Consider the following 24,596-nt stretch of genomic DNA (forward strand, 5'->3'; position numbering starts at 1 on the left):
CATATGTGGTATTGCTGAGATCTATCAAACTATAAAAACAATTAGCATGATCAGTAAACACTGTAAACAAAAAAAATTAAAGAACGACAAAATTATGTTTGTTTGGTCACTGCAATGGCCACAAAAAATGCTTTAACAAGCACTTTAAATGTCATATTTATCCCAAAATGGTATTAATGAAAACAATGTCTTTGCCTTGCAAAAAATAAGTCATCCCATGGCTTCATCGACTTAAAAATGAAAATAAAATGGGTCTTGGAAAATAGCGGCACAACTCCCCAATTTTTTGGACAAACTTCTAATTTTTCTTTTAACACTAAAATAATAAAAAAAATGGACATGTTGATAGTCCCATTAATGTAATGATGAGTACAATGCTGTTGCATAGTCATTTTTACCACAAAATGTAGACCGTATAAACAATTCCCCCAAAAAATGTCAGAATTGTGGCTTTCTCACAATATCTTTACATTTGGAATTATTTCCCCATTTTACAGTATGACATGTGGTAAAATGAATGGTGTCATTCAAAAGTACATTGCGTCCTGCATAAATCAAGCCCTAATATGCCTATGTGGACAAAACAAAAAACAAAAAAGCGTTATGGCTCTGGGAAGAAGGGGAGAAAAAACAAAAAAAGCAAAATCAAAAATTAAATGTGTTGCAAAGGGGTTAAAATGGTGTAAATTATTTACTGAGCATAAACCATCTGACAGTCTCTATTTAAGCTTTTCAGCAACTGCTAAAGATTTGTTGTCAATCATTTTGATGGAATAGGGGTGATATTACACGTAAATATTTTCCACATACTGTTAATTGAGGGTTCTTAAACAAGACTTCTGCCTTATTATGTTTTTCTAGAGATGAGCGAACTTGTTTGAAAAAGGTTCATGAATTTAAAATTCGGCATGAGCCTAGGCTCATTCGCATCGGCATCGTTTTTACGAAGACCTTTCTCAAAAATCGGCAAAGATTGGTTTTCGGCGATAACTGTTTGCTGTTGCACTAATTCTTTTCTTCTACCTTATTATCACAAATTGCTATTTCAGCATCTACCGTAAATAGGGCAAGATTTGTGGTCCAGCTCTAAATTGCTATTTTAGCATCTAAATAATGCAAAATCTGTGGTCCAGCTCAAAATTGCTATTTCAGCAACTAAATAGTGCAAAATCTGTGATCCAGCCAAAAAATGCCATTTCATCATGTAAATTGTGATAATTGTGTGGTCCAGCTAACAATTGTTATTTCATCATGAAAATAGTCATTGATAATTTAGTGACAGGTAACTGACAATTGTGGGCCTATGGTTGGGAAACAGCTGGTTTAAAGAGTGGAAGGGTACATCAAACATAAGTGAGAAATACCGAGGTCATGGTGGAAGGGGAATAGGCGTGGTATTCGAGGTGTATGTAGGGTAGGTGCTAATGTTACTGAAACCCCTACTGAACAAACATCATCTCGTTCTATTCAAAGAAAACTGACAACTTCTGTTACTGGATGGGCTACTCTGTTCCCTTTCTATACTAGCCACACAGTGGTATGAGTTGTAGATGAGAGTCAAAAAGAGTATGTGCTACAGTGGATGGTAAGTGCTGCATTAAACGGCCTCTCCTCTTGTTCCACCTCAACCTCACACACAGTACATTCCTCAGAGGCAGCACCCCAATTACCCTTGTTTTCCCCTGCATCACAACTCTACAAACAGCAAACTGACTGTGGAGAACCATAGATGGGCGAGTCTCGAGAGCTTTTCACACATTTTATTCCATGAGCATCAGAGATCTGCTCCAAAGATTCACAGACTCAAGATGAAGAAAGCATCTGCAACGATGCCCAAAATCTTTGTCAGTTTGATCTGGAGTCGAATAACGTAGGGTCCGAGTAGAATCCAGACCCTTGTCACCTGACGTTAACCCCTGGCCGTGGAGGTGATGATGATCAGACTCAGATACCTGAATGCACGTGTACTGTATTGTGCTGTCAAGGCAGGAAGAGGAAGGTGACTGTCAGGGTGAGGAATGGGACAACAGAGAGAATGAATATGAGGTTCTAGTTCCCACTTGGTGTAAACCCAGAGTCACGAAGCTGAGTATCTCAGCAGAGCAGGAGGAATAGAAGAAGGTTTTTTTGCCGTTTCCTGCATAAACATGTAGTGATGCAACTATAACAAGCACTGCATCCTCAGTCACAGCTCTGGCTGTGACCAACAGTGGTTGCAGGTCTGCAGTTCACATGGGCAGCAAGGATTGTCTAGCTTAGGCCTTGTTTGAGACCGTAAAGGATGACTTAACTTATATTATCTACCAACGTTGTAAAAAAATGACTCAGTAAAGGAACAAATTCCAATAATTTGACTACTACATGCATGAACCTGCACGTGCACAACCAACATGCGTTATTCTTGGGTTTCTTACTGCGCAAAAATGTGGCGTAACGGGCCTGGCCAACCACCGGCCACCCCAACAACAGCATCTGCTGCTTCTTCATTCTCCATCACCATGGCAACTGGTCTCACACAGGTCTCTGGCCGCAGAACCTCAACTTGTTTTACCGCTACATTCGGGGTGAGTGAGAGCTTGTCAAATGTTATGGAAGTGGACGTGCCTGATGTTTTTGAATGATCTAAGAAACCAAGCACACCATATCTTTCTCAATTCACCATATCACCTCTACCTGCACCTCTCTTATAGTCCACCAGATTGTGGTGTACCCTACTCCACCCTCTCTCAGCACAGTAGCCAGCCCTCGGTCTTGCAGTTGTGGTCACGTAAAAGATTATTTCCTGTTACACATGCCTAAGCTGACAGCTTGAACGTCACCATATCTAAACTGTTGGCCATGGAAATGCTGCCTTTCCGTCTGGTGGATACAAACGGTTTCCAACAGCTAATGGCTGTGGCAGTCCCCCAGTATCAGTTTTCAGTAGTCATTATTTCTCTAATAAAGCTGTGCCTGCTCTGCACCAGCATGTTGCAGACATAACCTGTTCCCTGAAAAACTTTTAAAAAGCTTTTAAAAAATTATTTAAATAAATCATTTTTAAAAATGGTGTTTGTTCCCCCTCACATTAAATACCCAGCCATGATAAAACTGACAGCTGAGAGCTGGTATTCTCAGGCTGGGGAGGCCCATGGTTATTGGGCCCCTCCAGCCTAAAAATAGCAGTCTATAAATAGCAGTCTGCAGCCACCTAGGATTGTTGCATCCATTAGATGTGACCAGAACTTTACCCAACTCATTCCGATTGCCCTAGTGCAGTGGCAATTGGGGTGATAAGTGATTAATAACAGCTCACAGCTACCACTAAACCCTAGATTAATAATAGGAGGCATCTATGAAACCTCCTATTGCTAATCTGTAAGTGAAAAGAATTAAAAACAAACACCGAAAAAATATTTTATTTGAAATAAAATACAAAGAAATATACCCTCTTTCACCTGTTTTTAGACCCCCAAAACACCCAGGTCCAGTGTAATCCACACGAGGTCCTACGATGATTCTGGTTCTGCTACATCTGAAGTGACAGCACGCGGGCATAGAATATGACCACCTACTGTGAGTTTCAGGCAGAGACTGAACCGTGCGATGAGCAATGATGTCACTCAGTTTATTTGCGGTCACAGCTCTACTACATCTAAAGTGACAGCGCTCAGGCATAGAACATGACTGCGCACTGTGAGCTTCAGGCAGAGAATGACAGAGCCACAGCAATGAGCAGTAACGTCACTCAGGATATGTGTGGTCACAGCTGGAAGTTCTCACGAACCTCCACTTGTTTTCACAGACCTCAGATGACCTTGTTAAAATGAGTAACCTCACCTGAGGAATGAGGTGTGTCCATTTCTGTTACTTTTACAATTTGGCTTTTTTTTATGTATGAAACACCTAATATTTTTCTTATTCCAACTCCTTTTGTTTCATCTTGAGTCACGTCAAGCAAATGTTTGGAGAAATGTGGAGACTCCAAGTTGGGTCTCCAAGTTGTGTGTTGTCTGTTGTGGGAGGGGTTTCAGTGCAGTAGGCCTACACCTGTCAATCATCCACCTGCTACTGATCAATGTTTAAGCTAGAAATGTTGGGCCAGGCCTTCTTCCAGACCTTTTCCCATACATCCATGCTGCACCATTATACTATTTGTACTATGGGGTAATTGATGCCACATTTCCTGGTGTCTACTGCTAATTTTTGGAAATCTGGAGACTCCAAGTTGGGACTCCAAGTTCTATGTAGTCTGTAGTGGTAGGAGTATCAGAGCACCAGGCCTATACCTGTCACTCATTCACCTGTTACTGTTCAATGATTAAGCTAGAAATGCTGGGCCAGACCTTGTCCAGACCCTGTTCTATGCATCCATGCTGCACCATTACACTATATGCATGCTTTGGTAATTTATGCCACTTTTCCTGGTGTCTACCCTTAACTTTTGGAATTGTGGAAACTCCAAGTTGGGTCTCCAAGTTGTGTGTTGTCTGTAGTGGCCTAACCCTGTCACTCAGCCTTCTGTTACTCTTAAGCTAGAAATGCTGGGTCAGGCCTTGATCCAGACCTTGTGCCATGCAGTGCCATTATACTATTTGTACTCTACGGCAATTGATGCCACTTTTCCTGGTGTTGGTCCCTAATTTTTAGAAATGTGGAGACTCCAAGTTGAGTTTCCAAGTGTTCTGTTGTGTGTAGTGAAAGGGGTCTCAGAATACCAGGCCTACACGTGTCACTCATTCACATCAATATTTCATAGATTAATAGTCTAGGAAGCTAATGGTTGTGCAACAACAGTGTGGCAGCACTGTAAAACAGTTTGAGATGTTTTGGCAGCTTTTGCCCCCCCTCCCCTAAAGGCGTTGTCTATGACTTTGTTTTTGCCTCCCATTGAATTCAATGGGGTTCAGATATGTTTGTTGAGCCGTTGATGAAATCATTCGGTGAACACAGGTAGAGTTGGCGAACACGAATCGAATCAAGCCTTGGGAGGTTTGTTCATCTCTAGTCTTTACATTGGTAATGTAGGCACCCCCAAGAGGTTCTTACATACAGTATATGTAATACTTACACTTCTGAACAGGCAAAATAAAATGACCTAGGATCCTATCCATTATCTTAGTCAGACTATGAGAAACACAGTAGATCATCTTTGAGACCCTTAAAGGGAATCGTTCAGCAGGTTTTTGCCATGTAAACTAAGAGCAGCATAATATAGGAAAAGAGACCCTGCTTCCAGCCATGTATCACTTGCTATTGTGCATGCTATCATTTTCCCTGCTACAGATCTAGCATTGCTCATAATGCTAAGCTCTGTATCAACAAGACCTCACCCTTCATAGGCACCTTTCTGTGTAAACGTTTCATTGATAGAAAGCTGCTAATTAGTGGAGTGGTAGTGGTTACCCAGAGCAGTTGACAAGGAGGCAGGAGACACCTAGTCCTGTAGTGGTAATTTCCTTCTGATAAAACACTGATATTATTCAAACACCATGAAAAAGAAGAAACAAATGATTGATTTATTGACTAATTGATGTAGCCCTGTTATCTCCTTATATAAAGGATAGACTAGGATTATGTAGTAACACCTGATGAAGGGGGCAGTCTGCACCAGAAACGCGTTGTGTGATTCAATAAACAGCTCTTTGTTACTATTTAGTGTGCCCTGTGATTTCAGTCCCATGAGTGCAGCTAAGCATCAGGTTTTGCTCTGCCTGCGCCCAACTCTACCGCACTATTTTTTTGTTTTCTTTGTGCTATTATTGAAACAGCAACACAAGGCCTAATAAGTGACACATCACCGGAATCAGGCTTTTTGCTCCTACATCATACTGATCTTAGATTACATAGCAAAAAAACTGTTGACAGATTCCCATTAAATGGTCTAAGTGCTCATTTTTTGCTTGGTGTCTAGCCCCCTCCTTCTGCCTCTAGCTACTCCATCTTGCTCTAGCTTCTCCCTCTGCCTATAGCTCCTCCCTCATCCGGTCGTTTCATCAGTAACTGCCCTCTCCTATCTCACTAATGGGAAAGTCTTCACTGAATATAGATTTTATCTCACAATTGGAACTTTTGATAATGACTGATCAATTTTGTCAGAGAAAGAAGCAAATTTGTATGATAAGATATATTACAAAGTTGCTTATTTTCATGTGTACTATTGATTTATAAAATAAAAAATTACCCACTATTTTTATATTGATGACCTATCCTAGGATATCAGATCATTGAGTGTCCAACACTCAATACACAACCAATGCTTGCTGGCGATGGTCACAAATTAAGCAATTTTGCGCTATTTCATATTCGTCCCCTTCTTCCAAGAGCCACAACTTTTTGATTATTCCATCAACATAGCCATTTGAGGGCTCCTTTTTTTGCAGGAAATTTTATGAGGTGAAATTGCATAAAATGTGCAATTCCACAATTGTTTTTTGTGTTCTTTATTTAACCTTGTTCACTATATGGTAAAACTGACCAGGCAGTATGATTTTCTAGGTCTGTATGTGTACATAGATACCAAACGTGAATAGATTTTTCTTTTATTTAACTGGTGAAAAAAAAATTCTGAAGCGATACCAAAAATGTGTACACTGTGTGCAGAATTATTAGGCAAATGAGTATTTTGATCACATGATACTTTTTATACATGCTGTCCTACTCCAAGCTGTATGGGCTTGAGAGCCAACTACCAATTAAGTAAATCAGGTGATGTGCATCTCTGTAATGAGAAGGGGTGTGGTGTAATGACATCAACACCCTATATAAGGTGCGCTTAATTATTAGCCAACTTCCTTTCCTTTGGCAAAATGGGTCAGAAGAGAGATGTGATGGGCTCTGAAAAGTCCAAAATTGTGAGATGTCTTGCAGAGGGATACAGCAGTCTAGAAATTGCCAAACTTTTAAAGCGTGATCACTGAACAATCAAGCGTTTCATGGCTAATAGCCAACAAGGTCGCAAGAAGCATGTTGGGCAAAAAAGGCGCAAAATAACTGCCCACGAATTGAGGGAAATCAAGCATGAAGCTACCAAGATGCCATTTGCCACCAGTTTGGCCATATTTCAGAGCTGTAACGTTACTGGAGTATCAAAAAGCACAAGGTGTGCCATACTCAGGCACCTGGCCAAGGTAAGGAAGGCTGAAACACAACCACCTTTCAACAAGAAACATAAGATAAAACGTCAAGACTGGACCAAGAAATATCTTAAGACTGATTTTTCAAAGGTTTTATGGACTGATGAAATGAGAGTGACTCTTGATGGGCCAGATGGATGGGCCAGAGGCTGGATCAGTAAAGGGCAGAGAGCTCCACTCCAACTCAGATGCCAGCAAGGTGGAGGTGGGGTACTGGTATGGGCTTTCCATGATTAAGACCTATTTAGGTTGAAACGCGTAGGAAACAGCTCCTCTGTCTTGCCTTTCTATTTTTGTCTTGCTTGGATGGAATATTTTTATTATCAATAAAGAATCTGTTTTTAAAGAAAATCTACTTTCTCCTGGAGTTGCTGGAATTTCTCCTTTTCTTACTGGTATGGGCTGGTATCATCAAAGATAAACTCGTGGGACCTTTTCAGGTTGAGGATGGAGTGTAACTCAACTCCCATATCTACTGCCAGTTTCTGGAAGACAACTTCTTCAAGCAGTGGTACAGGAAGAAGTTGGCATCGTTCAAGAAAAACATAATTTTCATGCAGGACAATGCTCCATCATATGCATTCAACTACTCCACAGCGTGGCTGGCCAGTAAAGGTCTAAGAGATGAAAAAAATAATGACATGGCCCCCTTGTTCACCGGAACTGAACCCCATAGAGAACCTGTGGTCCCTCATAAAATGTAATATCTACAAGAAGGGAAAACAGTACACCTCTCGGAACAGTGTCTGGGAGGCTGTGGTGGCTGCTGCACGCAATGTTGATCGTAAACAGATCAAGCAACTGACAGAATCTATGGATGGTAGGCTACTGAGTGTCATCATAAAGAAAGGTAGCTATATTAGTCACTAATTTTTTGGGTTTTGTGTTTGCATGTCAGAAATGTTTTTTTCTAAATTTTGTGCAGTTATATTAGTTTACCTGGTGAAAATAAACAAGTGAGATGGGAATATATTTGGTTTTTGTTAAGTTGTCTAATAATTCTGCATAGTAATAGTTACCTGCACAAACAGATATCCTCCTAAGATAGCCAAATCTAAAAAAAAACCTCCAACTTCCAAAAATATTAAGCTTTGATATTTATGAGTCTTTTGGGTTGATTGAGAACATAGTTGTTGATCAATAATAAAAAAATCCTCTAAAATACAATTTGCCTAATAATTCTGCACACAGTGTAATTTTTATTATTTTCATTAAAACATCGGAGCCACTGATGGGAGTGGGGAATGGTGCGCTCACCGCTGGTGAGTCTTAAGGCCCCGTCACACTAAGCAACATCGCTAGCAACATCGCTGCTAACGAACAACTTTTGTGACGTTGCTAGCGATGTTGCTGTGTGTGACATCCAGCAACAACCTGGCCCCTGCTGTGAGGTCGTTGGTTGTTGCTGAATGTCCTGGGCCATTTTTTAGTTGTTGCTGTCCTGCTGTGAAGCACAGATCGCTGTGTGTGACAGCGAGACAGCAACAACTAAATGTGCAGGCAGCAGGAGCCGGCTTCTGCGGAGGCTGGTAACCAATGTAAACATCGGGTAACCAAGAAGCCCTGTCCTTGGTTACCCGATATTTACCTTCGATACCAGCCTCCGCCGCTCTCACTGCCTGTGCTGCCGGCTCCTGCTCTGTGCACATGTAGCTAGCTGCAGGACACATCGGGTTAATTAACCTGATGTGTGCTGTAAGTAGGAGAGCAGGGAGCCAGCGCTAAGCATTGTGTGCTACTCCCTGCTCTGTGCACATTTAGCTGCAGCATACATCGGGTAATTAACCCGATGTGTGCTGTAGCTAGGAGAGCAAGGGGCCAGCGCTCAGTGTGCGCTGCTCCCTGCTCTCTGCACGTGTAGCTCCGTGCAGTGGTAACCAAGGTAAATATCGGGTTGGTTACCGATATTTACCTTAGTTACCAAGCGCAGCATCTTCCACGCGGCGCTGGGGGCTGGTCACTGGTTGCTGGTGAGCTCACCAGCAACTCGTGTAGCCACGCTCCAGTGATCCCTGCCAGGTCAGGTTGCTGGTGGGATCGCTGGAGCGTCGCAGTGTGACAGCTCACCAGCAACCTCCTAGCAACTTACCAGCGATCCCTATCGTTGTTGGGATCGCTGGTAAGTTGCTTAGTGTGACGGTACCTTAAAATCCCAATGATTGACAACAGGATTTACAGTATCTGGTTAACAGCAACAGGTGGAACTCTTATCCACCTGTGGCTGTTAGAGGCATATAATGGCTGATCCGATCAGCCAACATGTGCAGGGAAAGATGCAGGCTTGATGTGCAAGCCCACATAAAAGCCAGGACATGACCTTGGACATACCAGTAAGGTTGTGAAGGGCATAATAGGAGTAAACTTACAGTACCCAGAAGTGGCCACTAAACAGTTTAAGTAACTGTGCTGTGCAACTATGCAACTGATATGTTAACCAAAGAGGAGCGAACCAGAGGTTCGGTTTTGGAACCGAACACCAAATTTAAAAATCAAGGTTCTAATTTTGTGTCTGGATGCTTTACGTGCGAACACTTCCTGTTTCTACATAGAGCAGAGAAAAGATAAGACTTTACTTTGTAGAAAGGCTAAATGTAATGCCTGCCTGGAGCCAAAGACACAGACTGGCAGTAAAGTGAGGCTAGAGAAAAGCCGCTCACAAAGCAGGACCCCAAGAACTCTGTAACCCTTTAACCCCTATACAGGGATTTGTAATTACACAGAGCCCCAGAGATCACTACCTGTGGTAGGCTGTAGTCCGTGGTAGTCAGGCAGGGTCAAAAATCAGGAAATGCTAAACAGGAACAGAATCAGCAGGCAAGGGCGTAGTGAGGAGACAAAGCAGGGGTCAAATTCGGAACTGGCAGCAAGGTACAAAAATGACAGGCAGGAGGGTAGTAAAAAAGCAAGCAAAGGTCAGCGCACAGTAATCAAAATACAAACAGCACATGAACCAGGAGCACAGAACTATCTCTGGCAGTGGTCAGATGACAGGAGGGGAAATAAGAAGGGTGTGGTGTCTTCCCATTGGCTGCAGCTGAATGATGGTAAACTTCAGCTGGAAGACACACACCACCTACAGTCAGTCAGCCAGTAGTACTGCAGGTCCCAGGGAAACCCAGCGTAGTGGATGAGCGGAGCCTGCACCCAGCAGAGCCACTGGCACCAACTCCTCTCCCAATACCATGCACAGTGGGAACATGGCGTCGCCTGGTGATCGGAGTAGAAGTCGCAGAGGCGGACTCCGGAGGGGACATGACACTAAATGAGCAATTCAATGATCTATACTGTAGACTATATTATATATTTACAGTATGCATTATTTACTACTCCATATGCTTTCATTTTATAAGGGAATATACTTACGCGCATATTCATACCCAGTCTTCATCCTCTTATATAGGCGATATCTCCACTCCCAGGATTTGAGCAGCTTCTCTCTGTCTGTGCTGTCTACTCCAAGTCCTTCATTTTGTATTTTTACAGACAATTCACTCATCCTCATCTGGGCTTCTTCTACAAGAGAATTCAGGTGCATGGATCTAGATTCCAGACTGACAACTGCAAAAACAACCAAGAGACAGTATTTTTATATTCTTCTATTAACATGCAAGCTCTCAGAAAATATACAGCAAGTCATTGATCTAAAACACAGAATCAAGTCAAAGACAAAGGGAAAACTATATTTTTGCCTCGGTTTAGTCAAAGTGTTGAGTTAAGCCTACTACTAGAGGTACAGTGTCAGGATCATATGCCAAAAACTTGCCAGGATTTCTAAAATTACAACAGCTTTGAAAAATTCCTCAACTCCAATAACGGGGTAGTGAAAGGTAGTTGTCTTTATCAGAAACAAGCCCTTTCTAAATGCAGCACAATGAGGTTTAGTTGAACTAATTAGTGTGTGGTATTATGGGAAAGGAGGCAAAGACCCCGGAGTATTGAGGACGAGGTCCGAGATAGTGGAGGACAGCACAAATAGTAGTACCCCACAGAGAGAGTTAGAAAAGCCATGTCTGTCATTATGGTGTGAAGAATAAAAGTAAACATATCTGGTTGGCTAAGTACTGCGTGTTTGACTATCTTCCTATGTCAATGACTGAAAGCAGGGTGATGGACACCGGCTTGAATCAGCATGCACCCTGCCTGAAGTCTGCTCCGCACCCAGAGTCTGTTGGGTAAAGGAGAGCGGCGCCGCATGATCTGGGACCAGCACCCTCCTTCAGCAGCATGAATCAAGCACAGATCTACACAATTGAAATTATGAATGTTTTATTCTGAAGCAAGACAGCTTTGAAAACATACTTTGAAAAGCTGTCCGGGAACGAAGTGTCTTGCCTGACTAGTTCTAGGCAGGTCTGTGACTTGTTTCTCCCCACCTCAATTTCTTTGACTTAAAGGTCTTTCCCTTTGTAGATACATAGTGAGAGACCTACCAGTCAACTAGATCAGGGTGAAATTTGCCAGCCAGCATGTACATTGATGAAGGTCCGACGTATTAGGACCGAAACGTCTGTGCTCTGTTTACTTTGTAAGGATTTCAAAATGAAAAATCAAAGCTTTTGTTCAGCAATCTGAGTGCCAAGTCTCTCTCTCATACCACCTTTAATAAAAGACACACACACACACACACACACACACACACTGCAGTGATCTAAATTAAATGGTCACAGCAGTCTTTTATTAAATAACCATGTAACAAAACAATAGTGCCACCACCTTAAGCATAATAACATCAAACAAAAATAACACACATACAACATCTGATAGGTCCGTCCCAGAGGCAAAACCTAGTTCCTTACCACTATCCCCTGGCCGTGTCCACCAGCCCAGGGATGAGGTATTAACATCCCCTTCTTTAATACCCCAAACATGCAGGACCTACGCCTACAAGTTACCACAACCTGTGCCGGAAGCCACAATTCCACAACAGTGACGACCTCCTACTACCAGAACCAATAACACTAAAACCAGCCTCTGAATCGGACCTATCCCCCGCCGCTGTGACAATTAATGATTATGTGACACCCCTGGACTATCAGGTGATCACAGGGTACTGCACACTCTTTTCCCTTAGTGCAGTATTCAAATCCCTCATGGTCCTGGGTCCCCATCTTACAGTGCTGCCTCCAACAGCAAATCAAATCCTATGAACACCCTGCACCACACCCACCAGACACACCAGTGGGCGGCTTAAGCGGGATAGGGTCGCCCACCTAGGGGTCAGGAAGAGAGGGTCAGGAGAATGTCAGTGAAAAGTAGAGTGAAGTGAAGTGAGGAGTAGGAGGGAGCGGTGGCTACCGAGAGTAGCTGTCTAAGTTGCAGGCGGTGTCTGGACCTAGAGGAGTCGGACCCGCGGTCGCAGGATTGAAGTGAGGTGCCTAGGACCTGTGAAGAGGACAGTCATCAGTCTGGTCATATCTCTAGGTCGGGAAGAAGCTTCAGTCAACCCGGCAATTAATTAAAGTATCAAGTAAAGTACCTCCCTATTACGGGATTCAGGCCAGTATAACCATCAGAATCCAAATAACAGTACCCTCAGGTTCAGAGAAAACAAGCATAAGACAAATGCTCATTTAGTCCCCCAGGGTGTACTGACTCCATCCTAAAAATCCACTCACATTCTTTTCTAAGAAGGGTCTTATCATGATCATCCCCTCTAGGATTTTTCTTGATCACCTCCAATATATGTAAGGATAACTGATGAATATCCCCTCCATAGTACCCGGCAATTAACCTGCGGAGAGCAGCCCCTTTATGTACTGTTCCCACTAGCTCCAGAATCGGGGCACTAGCTCAATGTGGGGGATAGGGCCTTCCACATATGCAGCCCACAAGATCTCAAGCGTGAGCCCTGAGAGCAGGCTCCCACAGTTATCCAAAGTGGGGAGCGGGGCCCGGCAAGTTCCAAACTACCAAGCCACTTCAGTAAATCTCAACTTTGTGCCATGAGGCAGGTCACAGAACACCAGGCAGCACTGTAGGGGATGGGACCTGGACGAGCTCCCCGAGATAGGCAGCGGCACCTAGAGACTTGGTTTACCCGGTTGTCAGCGTCTGCTTATTGGTTGAGTGAGTACATGAGTGATCTTCCCAAAATGGCACCCAGTATAACCTTCCAGAGCCCCGGGGCCTACCCCTACCCGTGGAGGTTAATAACACCTTGCTGCCTCAATCCATCACCCCGGGTACTCCCAACAGCGGCAGCGGCGGTACTCCCAATTACTGCACACCATGGGTGGCATCACGAACTATCATCCCTTTGTAAATATCCCCTTTAACTTTAGAGTGTGACCCTCGAGCCACGAACGGACATTGCCCACGGATCCGAACGGTTCGATCCGCTGCTGGGTCGGCACAATTACACCATCAAATTACATGCAAATCAAACAAAGGTTCTTTCCTCTTTTTTTTAACAACGTTTTCTACACCATTTTTGTCTTTTTTTTAATTATTCCTATAATTTTGCATTTATTTTGCTATGTATGCGCTTAGAAAATATTATTTTTTATTTTTATTTTACCCAAGATATGTTCTTCTTACAGCTGGCACACACATTATTTTGTTCTTTAGCGTGAGGATCAATGGATTGTAGAATGGACAACTGATGCCCGCTATATCTTTTTGATTTAATAAAACAGTTCAATTTATGTTTGATGCTTGGAATAACTGTTTAAAAGAAAATAGAACGTGTTAATCTAGTGAATCTATTCAAGATAGTGTTTATAATTCAGCCTGTATTCGGCTTATAAATTAAAAGGACATCATTAAAATACTCCACTGTGGATATTGTCAGATCAATCCCACTAATGAAACTGTAGAATCACTGAAGATGAATGTTTGCGTGATGTAATTCTCACTGATCAAGTGATTCTAAATTATATTCTTTCAGCTTTAAGTTTGGAAACTTTTTTAAAGCTTAAAGAAACCCACAAATAAAAAGAAAAAAGTGATAAAGTTTTTCCATTTTAATAATGCTTTGAAACCCGATATTAATAGTATAAATAAATTATTGACACCATATTCCAACGTTAAATGGAGATTAATGTATGACTATATGATATTGAAACATGATGCTGGAAAGCAAGTTTTTATGGTTCGGCTGCACAAATTACTTCTGGCTGTGAATTAGTCCGGATTGACTGCCAAATCTTTCATATAAAGTTTATGATACAGAGCCAATGGAAGGTTTGATGCTTGATGATCCAGAACAAGCATTTCATTGTCTATAGACTTTGAAGATAACTAGACATGGGTGGTAAAATCTCAAGCTTAGTCTCATAGTTCCAATTTTAAGGCCAAGGAAGTCAGCCATGTGTAGCATGAGATGATATGTCTGCAGTCAATCAACAGAATAATTGATATTGTCATTGTAGGCTTAAGATAAATGATAACTAGTAAGAAGAGTTGGTCATCTTTTTTTTTACTTAGCAGTCTTGATGAACTATTTCTTAATTATGAGACATATAAAGGGCATAATAAAAACTCTTATGTATATTTTTCCTTAAAAAAAATCTTCCATTAACCCTTGTCTGGTACCATGAAGAAAAAAAAATAATCACATTGGGATCACATTGACTACATTGTAAAAGACAAGGGATAACCCCTTCACAATCAATGACTGTCATGCAGGTGACTGGCAGTGTTTACCAGGTACCTGGTAAACCCCTAGAAGATGTAACAACATACAGGGAACACAGGGAGAGGGGTGAGGGGACACCTCCTGAACTCACCTCAATCTGATTCCTGAGCTCCCTAGTGTCCCTATACAGGTTCTTGCAACCTGTTGCAGAGCCAGATACCTTGGGCCAGGGGAGGGGAACCTTTTTTCTGCCGGGGGCCATTTGGAAATTTCTACCACACTTCGGGGGCCGCACCAAATGATCAACTTGAAAATTACCCTAATATATTTGGTCAAACAATTAACTAACTGTGGTGGCTGGAGCTGCTACTCTTTGGTGCTGCTGTGATGTTAAGTGATATTGATCTTGTTACTTCTCACAACTACTTTTCCAGGTTTCAGTTGGCTGTGACTGCTGTATATACGTCACAGGAGGGGATAGGGGCATATACATCTTAGGGGAGGGTTGGGAGGAATACAGATCACTGGGGAGGCTGGGGGGCATGGACATGACTAGAGAGAATAGGGGCATAGACATCAAAGGAGATGCTGAAGGCAAATACATCACTGGAGAGGGCTGGGAGGAATATACATCATTAGCAAAGTTGCAGTGTATACACGTGGCTGTTTGGATAGACATCACTGGGGGTACATACATCACTGGTGGTATATACATCATTGCTGGGGAGCACAGACATAGCTGGGGGGGCATAAACATTGCAGGGGAGGGCTGAGATGAATATACATCACTAGGGAAGCAGCAGGGCATAGACATCACTGGGGGTACATACATCACTGGTTAGCACAGACATAACTGGGGTATATACATCACTGGGGTGCGCAGACATAGCTGGGGGCATAGACATAGCTGGGGGCATAGACAGACCTGGAGGAAGCTGGAGACAGACAGATAGACCTGGGGGAGGCTGGAGGCAGACAGACAGAACTGGGAGAGACTGGAGGCAGGCAGACAGATAGATCTGGGAGAGGCTGGAGGCAGGCAGAAAGACAGACCTGGGGGAGGCTGGAGGCAGACAAACAGACCTGGTGGAGGCTGGAGGCAGACAGACAGACCTGGGGAAGGCTGGAGGCTGTGGGCACAGAGAGCACTGCTGCCGCCGGGCACAGTGAGTGCTGATGTCGCACTGCAAAAAGAGCGCTGCTGCTGCCGGGCACAGGGAGCGCTGTTGCCGCTGGGCACAGGGAGCACTGCTGCTGCCGGGCACAGGGAGCCCTGCTACCGCTGGGCACAGAGAGCGCTGCTGTTGCCGCCGGGGATCGCTGCGGGCACAGTAGGGCCTGGGAGATGATGGGGCAATCACTCTTTTTCTGCAGGACTGGAGTGCACCTTGCGCCTACCCTGCCTACAAAGTAAGTCCTCACGCTAGCTAGTGCCATCATGAGGATGTAGTCATTTGGTATAGGAATTGCAGCATTCAGCATTGAATACGCAGTGCGGGGTTTTAAAGGGCCCGCAGCCAGCAAGATGCAGCTGCTGCACCAGCACTGCAGTCCCTGGGAATCTGCCCGGGGGCTGCATAAAAAGTTATTGTGGGCCACATACGGCCCACGGACCGGTGGTTCCCCACTCTTGCCTTAGGCCCTCAGCTGGCCCTACACTCACCCTGGCTAGTGAGCAGGCCAATGAGATCACTAGTCTTGCCACTACAATACAAAAACACAAGAGTAGGAAAACAGACTGGGGAAATAAACATGAAAAAGAAAAATATTCCAGGTGGCTTCAGTGAACTAAACACCACTGCTGCACATAAGACAAACATCTTCCAGAGTGAACTCTTTCCATAGAGGACCACATAGAAATGAGGGATTCAGTTTCTATCATAGCCATCATGTGATAAGATCACATGATTTAAATAGTAGAGGGGAGTGATCCCAAAGAGCGGCACCTGAGATTGGGAGCTACAGTCAACAGCCAGGCAGGAAATGGTGCTTAACACTTATAACACCACAAGCAAGGAGATGTTATTAAATAACAGTACTGAATCTGCCAGTGGCAAGGTTTTGTGACCTTCTGACACCAGATTCACCCGATATCTTCCCCGAGCAAGACAAACTCATGACAATGATGTACTTAAATGCTATTGGTCATGTATAGCCATGTATGGTGAACCTACATTATTATCCACACATATCGGTTGATCTGATGACATATCAAGAGATCAATTTTGGGCTGGAAATGAAGTATTTAAACATTGGCATTTAACCCTTACCACACTGCAGCACTACAATTTATATACACATATCAGTATATATACAGTGGGATGCAAAAGTTTGAGCACCCCTGCTCAAGTTTACTGATATTCTGAACAATTAAGCAAGTTGAAGATGAAATTATCTGTAAAAGCCATAAAGTTAAGGATAACACATATCTTCTGCATTTTAGACAAAAAAAATATATATTTTTTACATTTTTAAATTCACAACAAAAAATAAAGTTGGTCAATGCAAAATATTGGGTACCCTGCATGGTTAGTACCCTGCAGCACCCCCTTTGGCAAGTATCAAAGCTTGTAAATGTTTTTTGTATCCAGCCAAGAGTCTTTCAATTCTTGTTTGAGGGATTTTCATGCTTTCTTCCTTGGAAAAGTTTTCTTGTTCTGTAAGATTCCTGGGTCCTCTTGCATGCACTGCTCTTTGGCGGTCTAGACAAAGATTTTCAATGATTTTCAGATCAGGGGACTGTGAGGGCCATTGTAAAACCTTCAGCTTGTACCTTTTGACATAGGCTAATGTGGATTTTGAATTGTGTTTAGGATCCTTATCCATTTGTAGAAGTCATCCTCTTTTCAACTTCAGCTTTTTTACAGATGTTGTTATGTTTGCTTGAAGAATTTGTTCAACTTTAATTGAATCCATTCTTCCCTCTACCCGTGAAATGTTTCCAGTGCCATTGGATAGAACACAACCCAAAGCATGATTAATCCACCCTCATGCTTAATGGTTGGCGAGATGTTCTTGTCATGACATTCTGTCTCCTTTTTTTCCCAAACATTTGGTTTGATAATTGTGGCCAAGGAGTTCTATTTTAACCTCATCAGTTAACACGACTTGTTTCCAAAATACATCAGTCTTGTTTAGATGTTATTTTGCATACTTCTGATGCTAAATTTTATGGTTAGGATGCAGGAGAGGTTTTCTTCAGATGACTCTTCCATGAAGGCCATTTTTCAGTAGGTGTCTCTGAACAGTAGAACAATGTACCACAACTCCAGAGTCGGCTAAATCTTCATGAAGGACTTTTGCAATGAAGTGAAGGTTCTGATTTGCTACTCTAGCAATCCTACGAGCAGCTCTCACAGAAATGTTGCTTGGTTTTCCAGACCTTATCCTGACCTCCACTGTTTCTGTAAGTGCCATTTCTGAATTACTTTTCGAACTGAGGAAAGGGCAACTTGAAAACGCTTTGCTATTTTCTTCTAGCTTTCTTCTGCTTTGTGGGCCTTGACCATTTTGATTTTCAGAGTGCTAGGCAGCTGCTTTGAAAAACCCATGGCTGTTGTTTTATTTGCACAAGGTTAGAGGAAGCTGGGTTTTTATAAAGCTGTGAAATTTGAATCACCTGCCCTTTCCTAATTATGATAATGAACAAGCCACAAACCTAACAGGCTAATTTAGGTCTCGAATTATAGTCAAAGTTATCGGAGCACACAAATCTCCCAAGGGTGTTCAAACTTTTGCATTGGTCCATTTTCATTTTTCTAGTTTTTAAAATGTTAAAGATGAAATTATTTTTTTTCTTCTTACCTAAAATATAAAGGAACTGTGTCATCTTTAACTTTATGCCTTTTAGAGATCATTTCATTTTCAACCCGATTAACTGTTCACAATAACAGTAATTTTGACCAGTGGTGCCCGAACTTCTGCATAGTACAGTATATATATATATATATATATATATATATATATATATATATATATATATATTTCAACTGTGCAATTGCTTAACCATCTTCAGCAGTGAATGTGTGCTAATATGCACAATTTAAAGTCTGGTGCCAGGAAAGTAGTCACTAAACATTGTGGCATAGTCATTCAGTGATAAGATGTCTAAACTTATAGTTTATCAGCAACAAATTCTTTTAGCGTTGACACTACTGAAATGCTGAAAAACCTTCAATTGTATGGATAGCACATGTCTAAGTGACTTCATCCTATGGCTAGAGAAAAACAGATAGTAACTGGTAATAACCAGCAGCCTATCTAACAACACACTATCAGTATCAAATTTTTTTGAATACTTAAACAGTAAAATAGTCTAATAATTTTTTTTTTTTTGTGAGCAAGCGCCTGGCTTGCTAGTGTTTATACAAAGGGGATGCAAACAGAATAAGCTATGGCTTTTACACATGAGGTGGTACAAATATAATAGATGTTTGATGAGTATCATGAGCTTTCCTCTTTTCTAAATGGAGAAAGATAGCTTTTTACAAGCCGTCCAATAATTCTACCTTTATTACATAGTTACAAAGGTTAAACAAATCACATAGGTCGATCAAGTTCAGCATTTCTCCACCAGTTATTCATTCTCTATCATTAGATTATTTTTAACCCAAAATGCCGTTTGTTTTGAAAAATTCACTTAGCCCTTCTGTGAGGATTATGATGAGGAATATTCTGAGGAATATTGTGAGGATTATGACATTCATACATGTCAGTCAGCTGTCACTTTTCATTTGCACACACCCTTGCCCTGCAGCAATGTTTTCCCCATGTCTACTCAGCACATATCTACTCCGCAAATGGCCAAGGTGACAAAACTCCATTAAGTCCAAGGAATCCAACAAAGCACCCTGCTGACCAGCAGGAAGGATGGGTGGGCAACTCAGGTTCTTACAAGTTTTCCAACCAAACTTCAATCAAAACTCCAGTCTTTGAGGTGCTGATGTAAAGGCCCCGTCACACACAGAGATAAATCTTTGGCAGATCTGTGGTTGCAGTGAAATCATGAACATATTGTTCCATTTGTACAGAGCCACAAACCTGGCACTGATTGTCCACAATTTCACTGCAACCAAAGATCTCCCACAGATTTATCTCTGTGTGTGAAAGGGCCTTAAGAGTTAGAATATTGAGGAGTGCTTCGCTCCCACAACTAAGATAGGCATATTTCAAGACTCCTGACAGCAAGATGCACATCTCACACTTTGCCCCTAAATTGTGAAATATGTGTAGGAGTTGGTAATTAATAAATCTCCAAAGGAAACCCTCAGCGCCATCATGTTTCATATCTATAAATACAGTAGATCAAATAATAACTGGTAATATGATGGACAAATCTTCGGTGTAGGATGCTCAGAGGTTGAGATATGGGGAAAACTGAAAATCCATATAGTGCAATCCCTAAAACCAAAGAAACCCAGCATCTCCCAGTATGAGATTGGACTACTGCGCCATCACTCAAGACACTGACAGCTCTGCACCCCCAGCTCCAGGTTGGATGAATGAGCTGTCACTCACCCAACTAACAGCTCAAAATGCTCTGTTCACTGAGCAGAGGAACTGGGACACTTATTTTTAATGTTCTTCAGCTCTGAAGTAGTACTTCACAATCAGATTAGGCCTTTTCTATCCGAATGTGGAATGCGCTGTGTGCTCTGACCTCTTTTTCCTTACACTGTAAAAATATCATGTTACTGTGCCGCCCATGGGCCAGCAGCCGGCGCTGCTCAGATCCAGGCCTTCAGGGGTGGTGGCTCGAGGGTCTCCGGACCCGGGGGTCTCGCAGACACGCCGAATATATGGGGGGACGTACCGTATTTTTCGGACCATAAGACGCACTTTTTTTCCCCCAAATGTTGGGGGAAAGTTGGGGGTGCATCTTATGGTCTGACTATAGGGCTGCGGTGGGGGAATGAGGGTGCTGCGGTGGAGCGGGCCATCGGGGGCACGAGCAGGCTGTAGCAGCCTGCCATGACCACGTGGGCCCGCTCCTTTCATATGCACGCCCATCCTCCCGCCCATCTCTCAACGCTGAAACCGTTACTGACAGGTGGGCGGGGTGATGGGCGGGGGGTGCGCGCATAATTAGCAGCCGGCCGTGATCACCCCTGGCAACTACAACCTGGAGTGATCATGTGCGGCTTTATTCACTGCCCCCTGTGCATCATCATCAGCGCGGGGAGCAGTGAATAAGTACAGCATACTCACCGGACACTTCCGTGCAGCACCGCGATCTCCTCCAGTCTGCCGGTCAGCTGATCTGTGTAGAAAGCAGTGAGCACAGCGATGACGTCATTGCTGTGCGCCACTAGTCACGCAGGTCAGCTGACCGGCAGACTGGAGGAGACCGCGTGCTGCACAGAAGTGACCGGTGATGGCTCCACGCTGGTAAGCAGTGCTGCTGCGGCCACAGACTGAAGGACGAGTGATCCTCCATGGAAGTGACCGGTGATGGCTCCACACAGGTAAGCGGGGCTGCTGCCGCCACAGACAGGGGGAGGAGCGATGCTGCATGGAGCGAGGAAAGGTGAGTATAAATGTTTATTGTTTTTTGTGTGATACAGGATACATGCCATATAGGAGCATGGAGTAATATAGCAGCACGGGGCCATATAGGAGCATGGGGCCATATAGGAGCATGGGGTAATATAGGAGCATGGGGCCATATAGGAGCACAGGGCCATATAGGAGCACAGGGCCATATAGGAGCATGGGGCCATATAGGAGCATGGGGCCATAAAGCAGCATGGGGCCATATAGCAGCACGGGGCCATATAGCAGCACGGGGCCATATAGGAGCATGAGGTAATATAGCAGGATGAGGGTATATTGCAGCATGGAGCTATATAGCAGGATGGCAGTATATAGCAGGATGGGGGTATATAGCAGGATGAGGGCATATTCCAGGATGAGGGTATATAGCAGGATGGGGGTATATACCAGGATGGCAGTATATAGCAGGATGGGGGTATATAGCAGGATGAGGGCATATACCAGGATGGGGTACCTTAGCTGAGAATTTGGGGACATTGCCCCCATAATAGTGTCAGCAGCAGATCCTCGCCCCATAACAGTGTGTCATGACCACATTTTTTGCTTAAATTTTTTTTTCCTATTTTTCTCCTCTAAAACCAGGGTGTGTCTTATGGTCCGGTGCGTCTTATAGTCCGAAAAATATGGTATATGTACGGTCTGGGCCGTATGAAGTTCGCAACACCCCCCACGGTGTGTGGTGAGGTGAGACACCACCGCTGCTGTTTCGGGGCACCCGGGGGAGATGTTGTGCAGCAAGTTGTTAACCCCTCCGTGGGCAGGAATGGTGGCCCCGAGACCCTGGGGCTCTGTGCAGAGGAGATGACGACCGCAGAGGGTGCTGGTGTACTCACAGTTAGTAAATCACACAAGTCTCTGGTAAACCAAGGTGATGGGGGCCGGTGCCGCGGCCGGTTGGGTTCGGGATCCCCCACCCGGTTGGTGGTCTCTGTCCTTTTCCTGCACTGTTGTGTAAGGTGGACTTTCCCAGTATAAAACTCAGCAGCCCACTCCCGGCTGGATGTGGCCTAAGGAGCCATGCCCGCAGACGCTGGCCCGTGGGATCTATGGGCCCTGGCGGTGACCTCTTATTTCTAATCGGTGGGCTGTTGTCTTCTATGAGAGACTTTGGGTGGGACAGGACCTCTAGTCCTGGCCTCAATCAGTTAATTAACCAGTTCCACTTGTTTCTGGTTCCTGGCTTCAGGGCCCGAGTACCCCCCCTTTGTGCTACAGTTTCCGGGTCGGTTCCCCGTGTCAGTACCGGTGGGCTACAACCCTGGCCTGGTCCACCTCGGTTCCACCGAGCCATCTCCCCGTCTCCTGCTGACGGAGACCACCGTCTGCCTCCTAGCCAAGGCACCAGGGCTCCTACCCTGGTACCGTTCAACTGGGACTTCACCGCTGGAGCTACCCCTAGCTCCAGTCCACACTCCTCTCCAAACTGAACTCTAACACTCATCTGACTGTTTTTCCCGTCCTAGGCTGTCTGGACCCCTGGGTGGGTATGTTCCAACCACCTGGTCACGCCCACTGGTGTGTCTGTCTGTCCCTAAGGGGGTGACTAGGGTTTTCTGGTTGGTTGTGTGTTTCCTAATGAGGGAAGGTGTTATGCAGGGGCCTATTTGTGACTACCTGGTATTGCCAGGGCATCACATTACTGCTTGGTCAGCCCTCATCTTTTACATCGGCAGATAATCCCACCCAATTAACTTAGCAAGACCATGTGATGTACATTATGGCGAAACACACATGGCCATATCTGACATTATTAGCCCTCACTTTTTAGTGTGTGAAATGGCAAACCAAATCGCAAAGTGGTTGAATTTGAGAGGATCTGCAAATTTTAGGAAACTAGACTCAAATCAATCCTCTGTAAACTGATTCTCTCATTTTTAATGCATACCACATACCACTACACAAACATATTTACCAAATGATATACAGGCTGTCCTCTTCACCTCAACTAAGAATGCTTCCAATGCCACAATCTCTCATTGTCTCAGGTGTACCTTGCCTCGACAACTGCAAACCATTTTACAGGCTCCTTAAAGGTTCCGTCACTGGTAGATGGTCCCTTCTTTGCTATCTGAATTATTTTTATATCTCTTTAAAATAACAGTGCACCTCTTCTGCCATTGTGCCTGCAGCCACACACTGAGTAATTTCCAGTTAACAGCTCCTATACAACCTCCTCCACGTTTGCTCCATAAGTACCATCTAGAGATCACAAATAACATTGCAGAAAGATTACATACAGGTAGTTTGGAGTATAGAATAAGACAATACGGTAATTCAGAAACACCAATATACATCTATGTCAAGTAATCAATCCATGGATGTCCCACTTAAGAAACACAAGTGGTAAAGATGATACAAATGTACAAAATATCTGGGAATTTATCTTGCAAGTAATGGAATTTATATAATAATATAAAGGGAGAGAAATTGAAAGCATGTAAACTTGTTTGTAATGCATTTTATCAGCTTCTTTAAATTTCTAGTTGCAAACTACATTAATTTCAATATAAGGCAGAGAATGATGAAACAGGGATTACTGCAAACACTGGTTTTGCTCTGTCCCCACCTATATCAGCAGCAGAAGCAAATACAAAATATCATAGAGCAAATTTACCTTGACATTTTACGCAATATGGAACCTACAAGCTGTTTACATGTCTGTAGAGTGAACTTGTTAGTTTCTCAAGTCTTGTGATTACAGCAGCCTTACCACTTCAAGAAGTATTCAAATGTACAGGCGAGAGGGCAGGGCTGGGTGTGTAGTGTCATTTATTAGGCTAAACATTGTGATCATGATTCTTAGGCTATGTGCGCACTAGAAATGTGAAGTTTCTCAAGAAAATTTCTTGAGAAACTTCTGCCAGTGAAAGATTTCCGGACCTGCGGAAAAAATCCGCACCAAATCCGCATGCGTTTTTGCCGCGGATTTGCCGTGGATTTACCGCGGATTTACCGCGGATTTACCGCAGGTTTGTCCCTGCAATAAATAATAAAGATAATCGATAGACAGATAATGGATAGAGGGAAAGATGGATAGATGAATAGATAGATAGATAGAGGGATAGATAGATGAATAGATAGATAGATAGAGGGATAGATAGATAGATGAATAGATAGATAGATAGAGGGATAGATAGATAGATGAATAGATAGATAGATAGAGGGATAGATAGATAGAGGGATAGATAGATAGAGGGATAGATAGATATAGATACATAGATAGAGGGATAGATGGATAGATAGATAGAGGGATAGATGGATAGATAGATAGATAGATAGATAGATAGATAGATAGAGGGATAGATAGATAGATAGATAGATAGATAGATAGATAGATAGATAGATAGAGGGAT

General features: G+C 43.3%; 1 protein-coding gene across 1 annotated transcript in view; it reads right to left on the reverse strand.

The window, feature by feature from the left end:
* The window catches only part of ANKFN1 (ankyrin repeat and fibronectin type III domain containing 1), a 985,620-nt gene that overhangs the window by 573,247 nt on the left and 387,777 nt on the right, over window positions 1-24,596 (reverse strand). Inside the window, exon 5 of the mRNA XM_075347517.1 lies at window positions 10,479-10,673. Within this exon, the coding sequence (XP_075203632.1) occupies window positions 10,479-10,673 (195 nt within the window). The remainder of the gene's footprint in view (window positions 1-10,478; window positions 10,674-24,596) is intronic.

Source organism: Anomaloglossus baeobatrachus, chromosome 5 (genome assembly GCF_048569485.1).
Source record: "Anomaloglossus baeobatrachus isolate aAnoBae1 chromosome 5, aAnoBae1.hap1, whole genome shotgun sequence".
NCBI lineage: Eukaryota > Metazoa > Chordata > Amphibia > Anura > Aromobatidae > Anomaloglossus > Anomaloglossus baeobatrachus.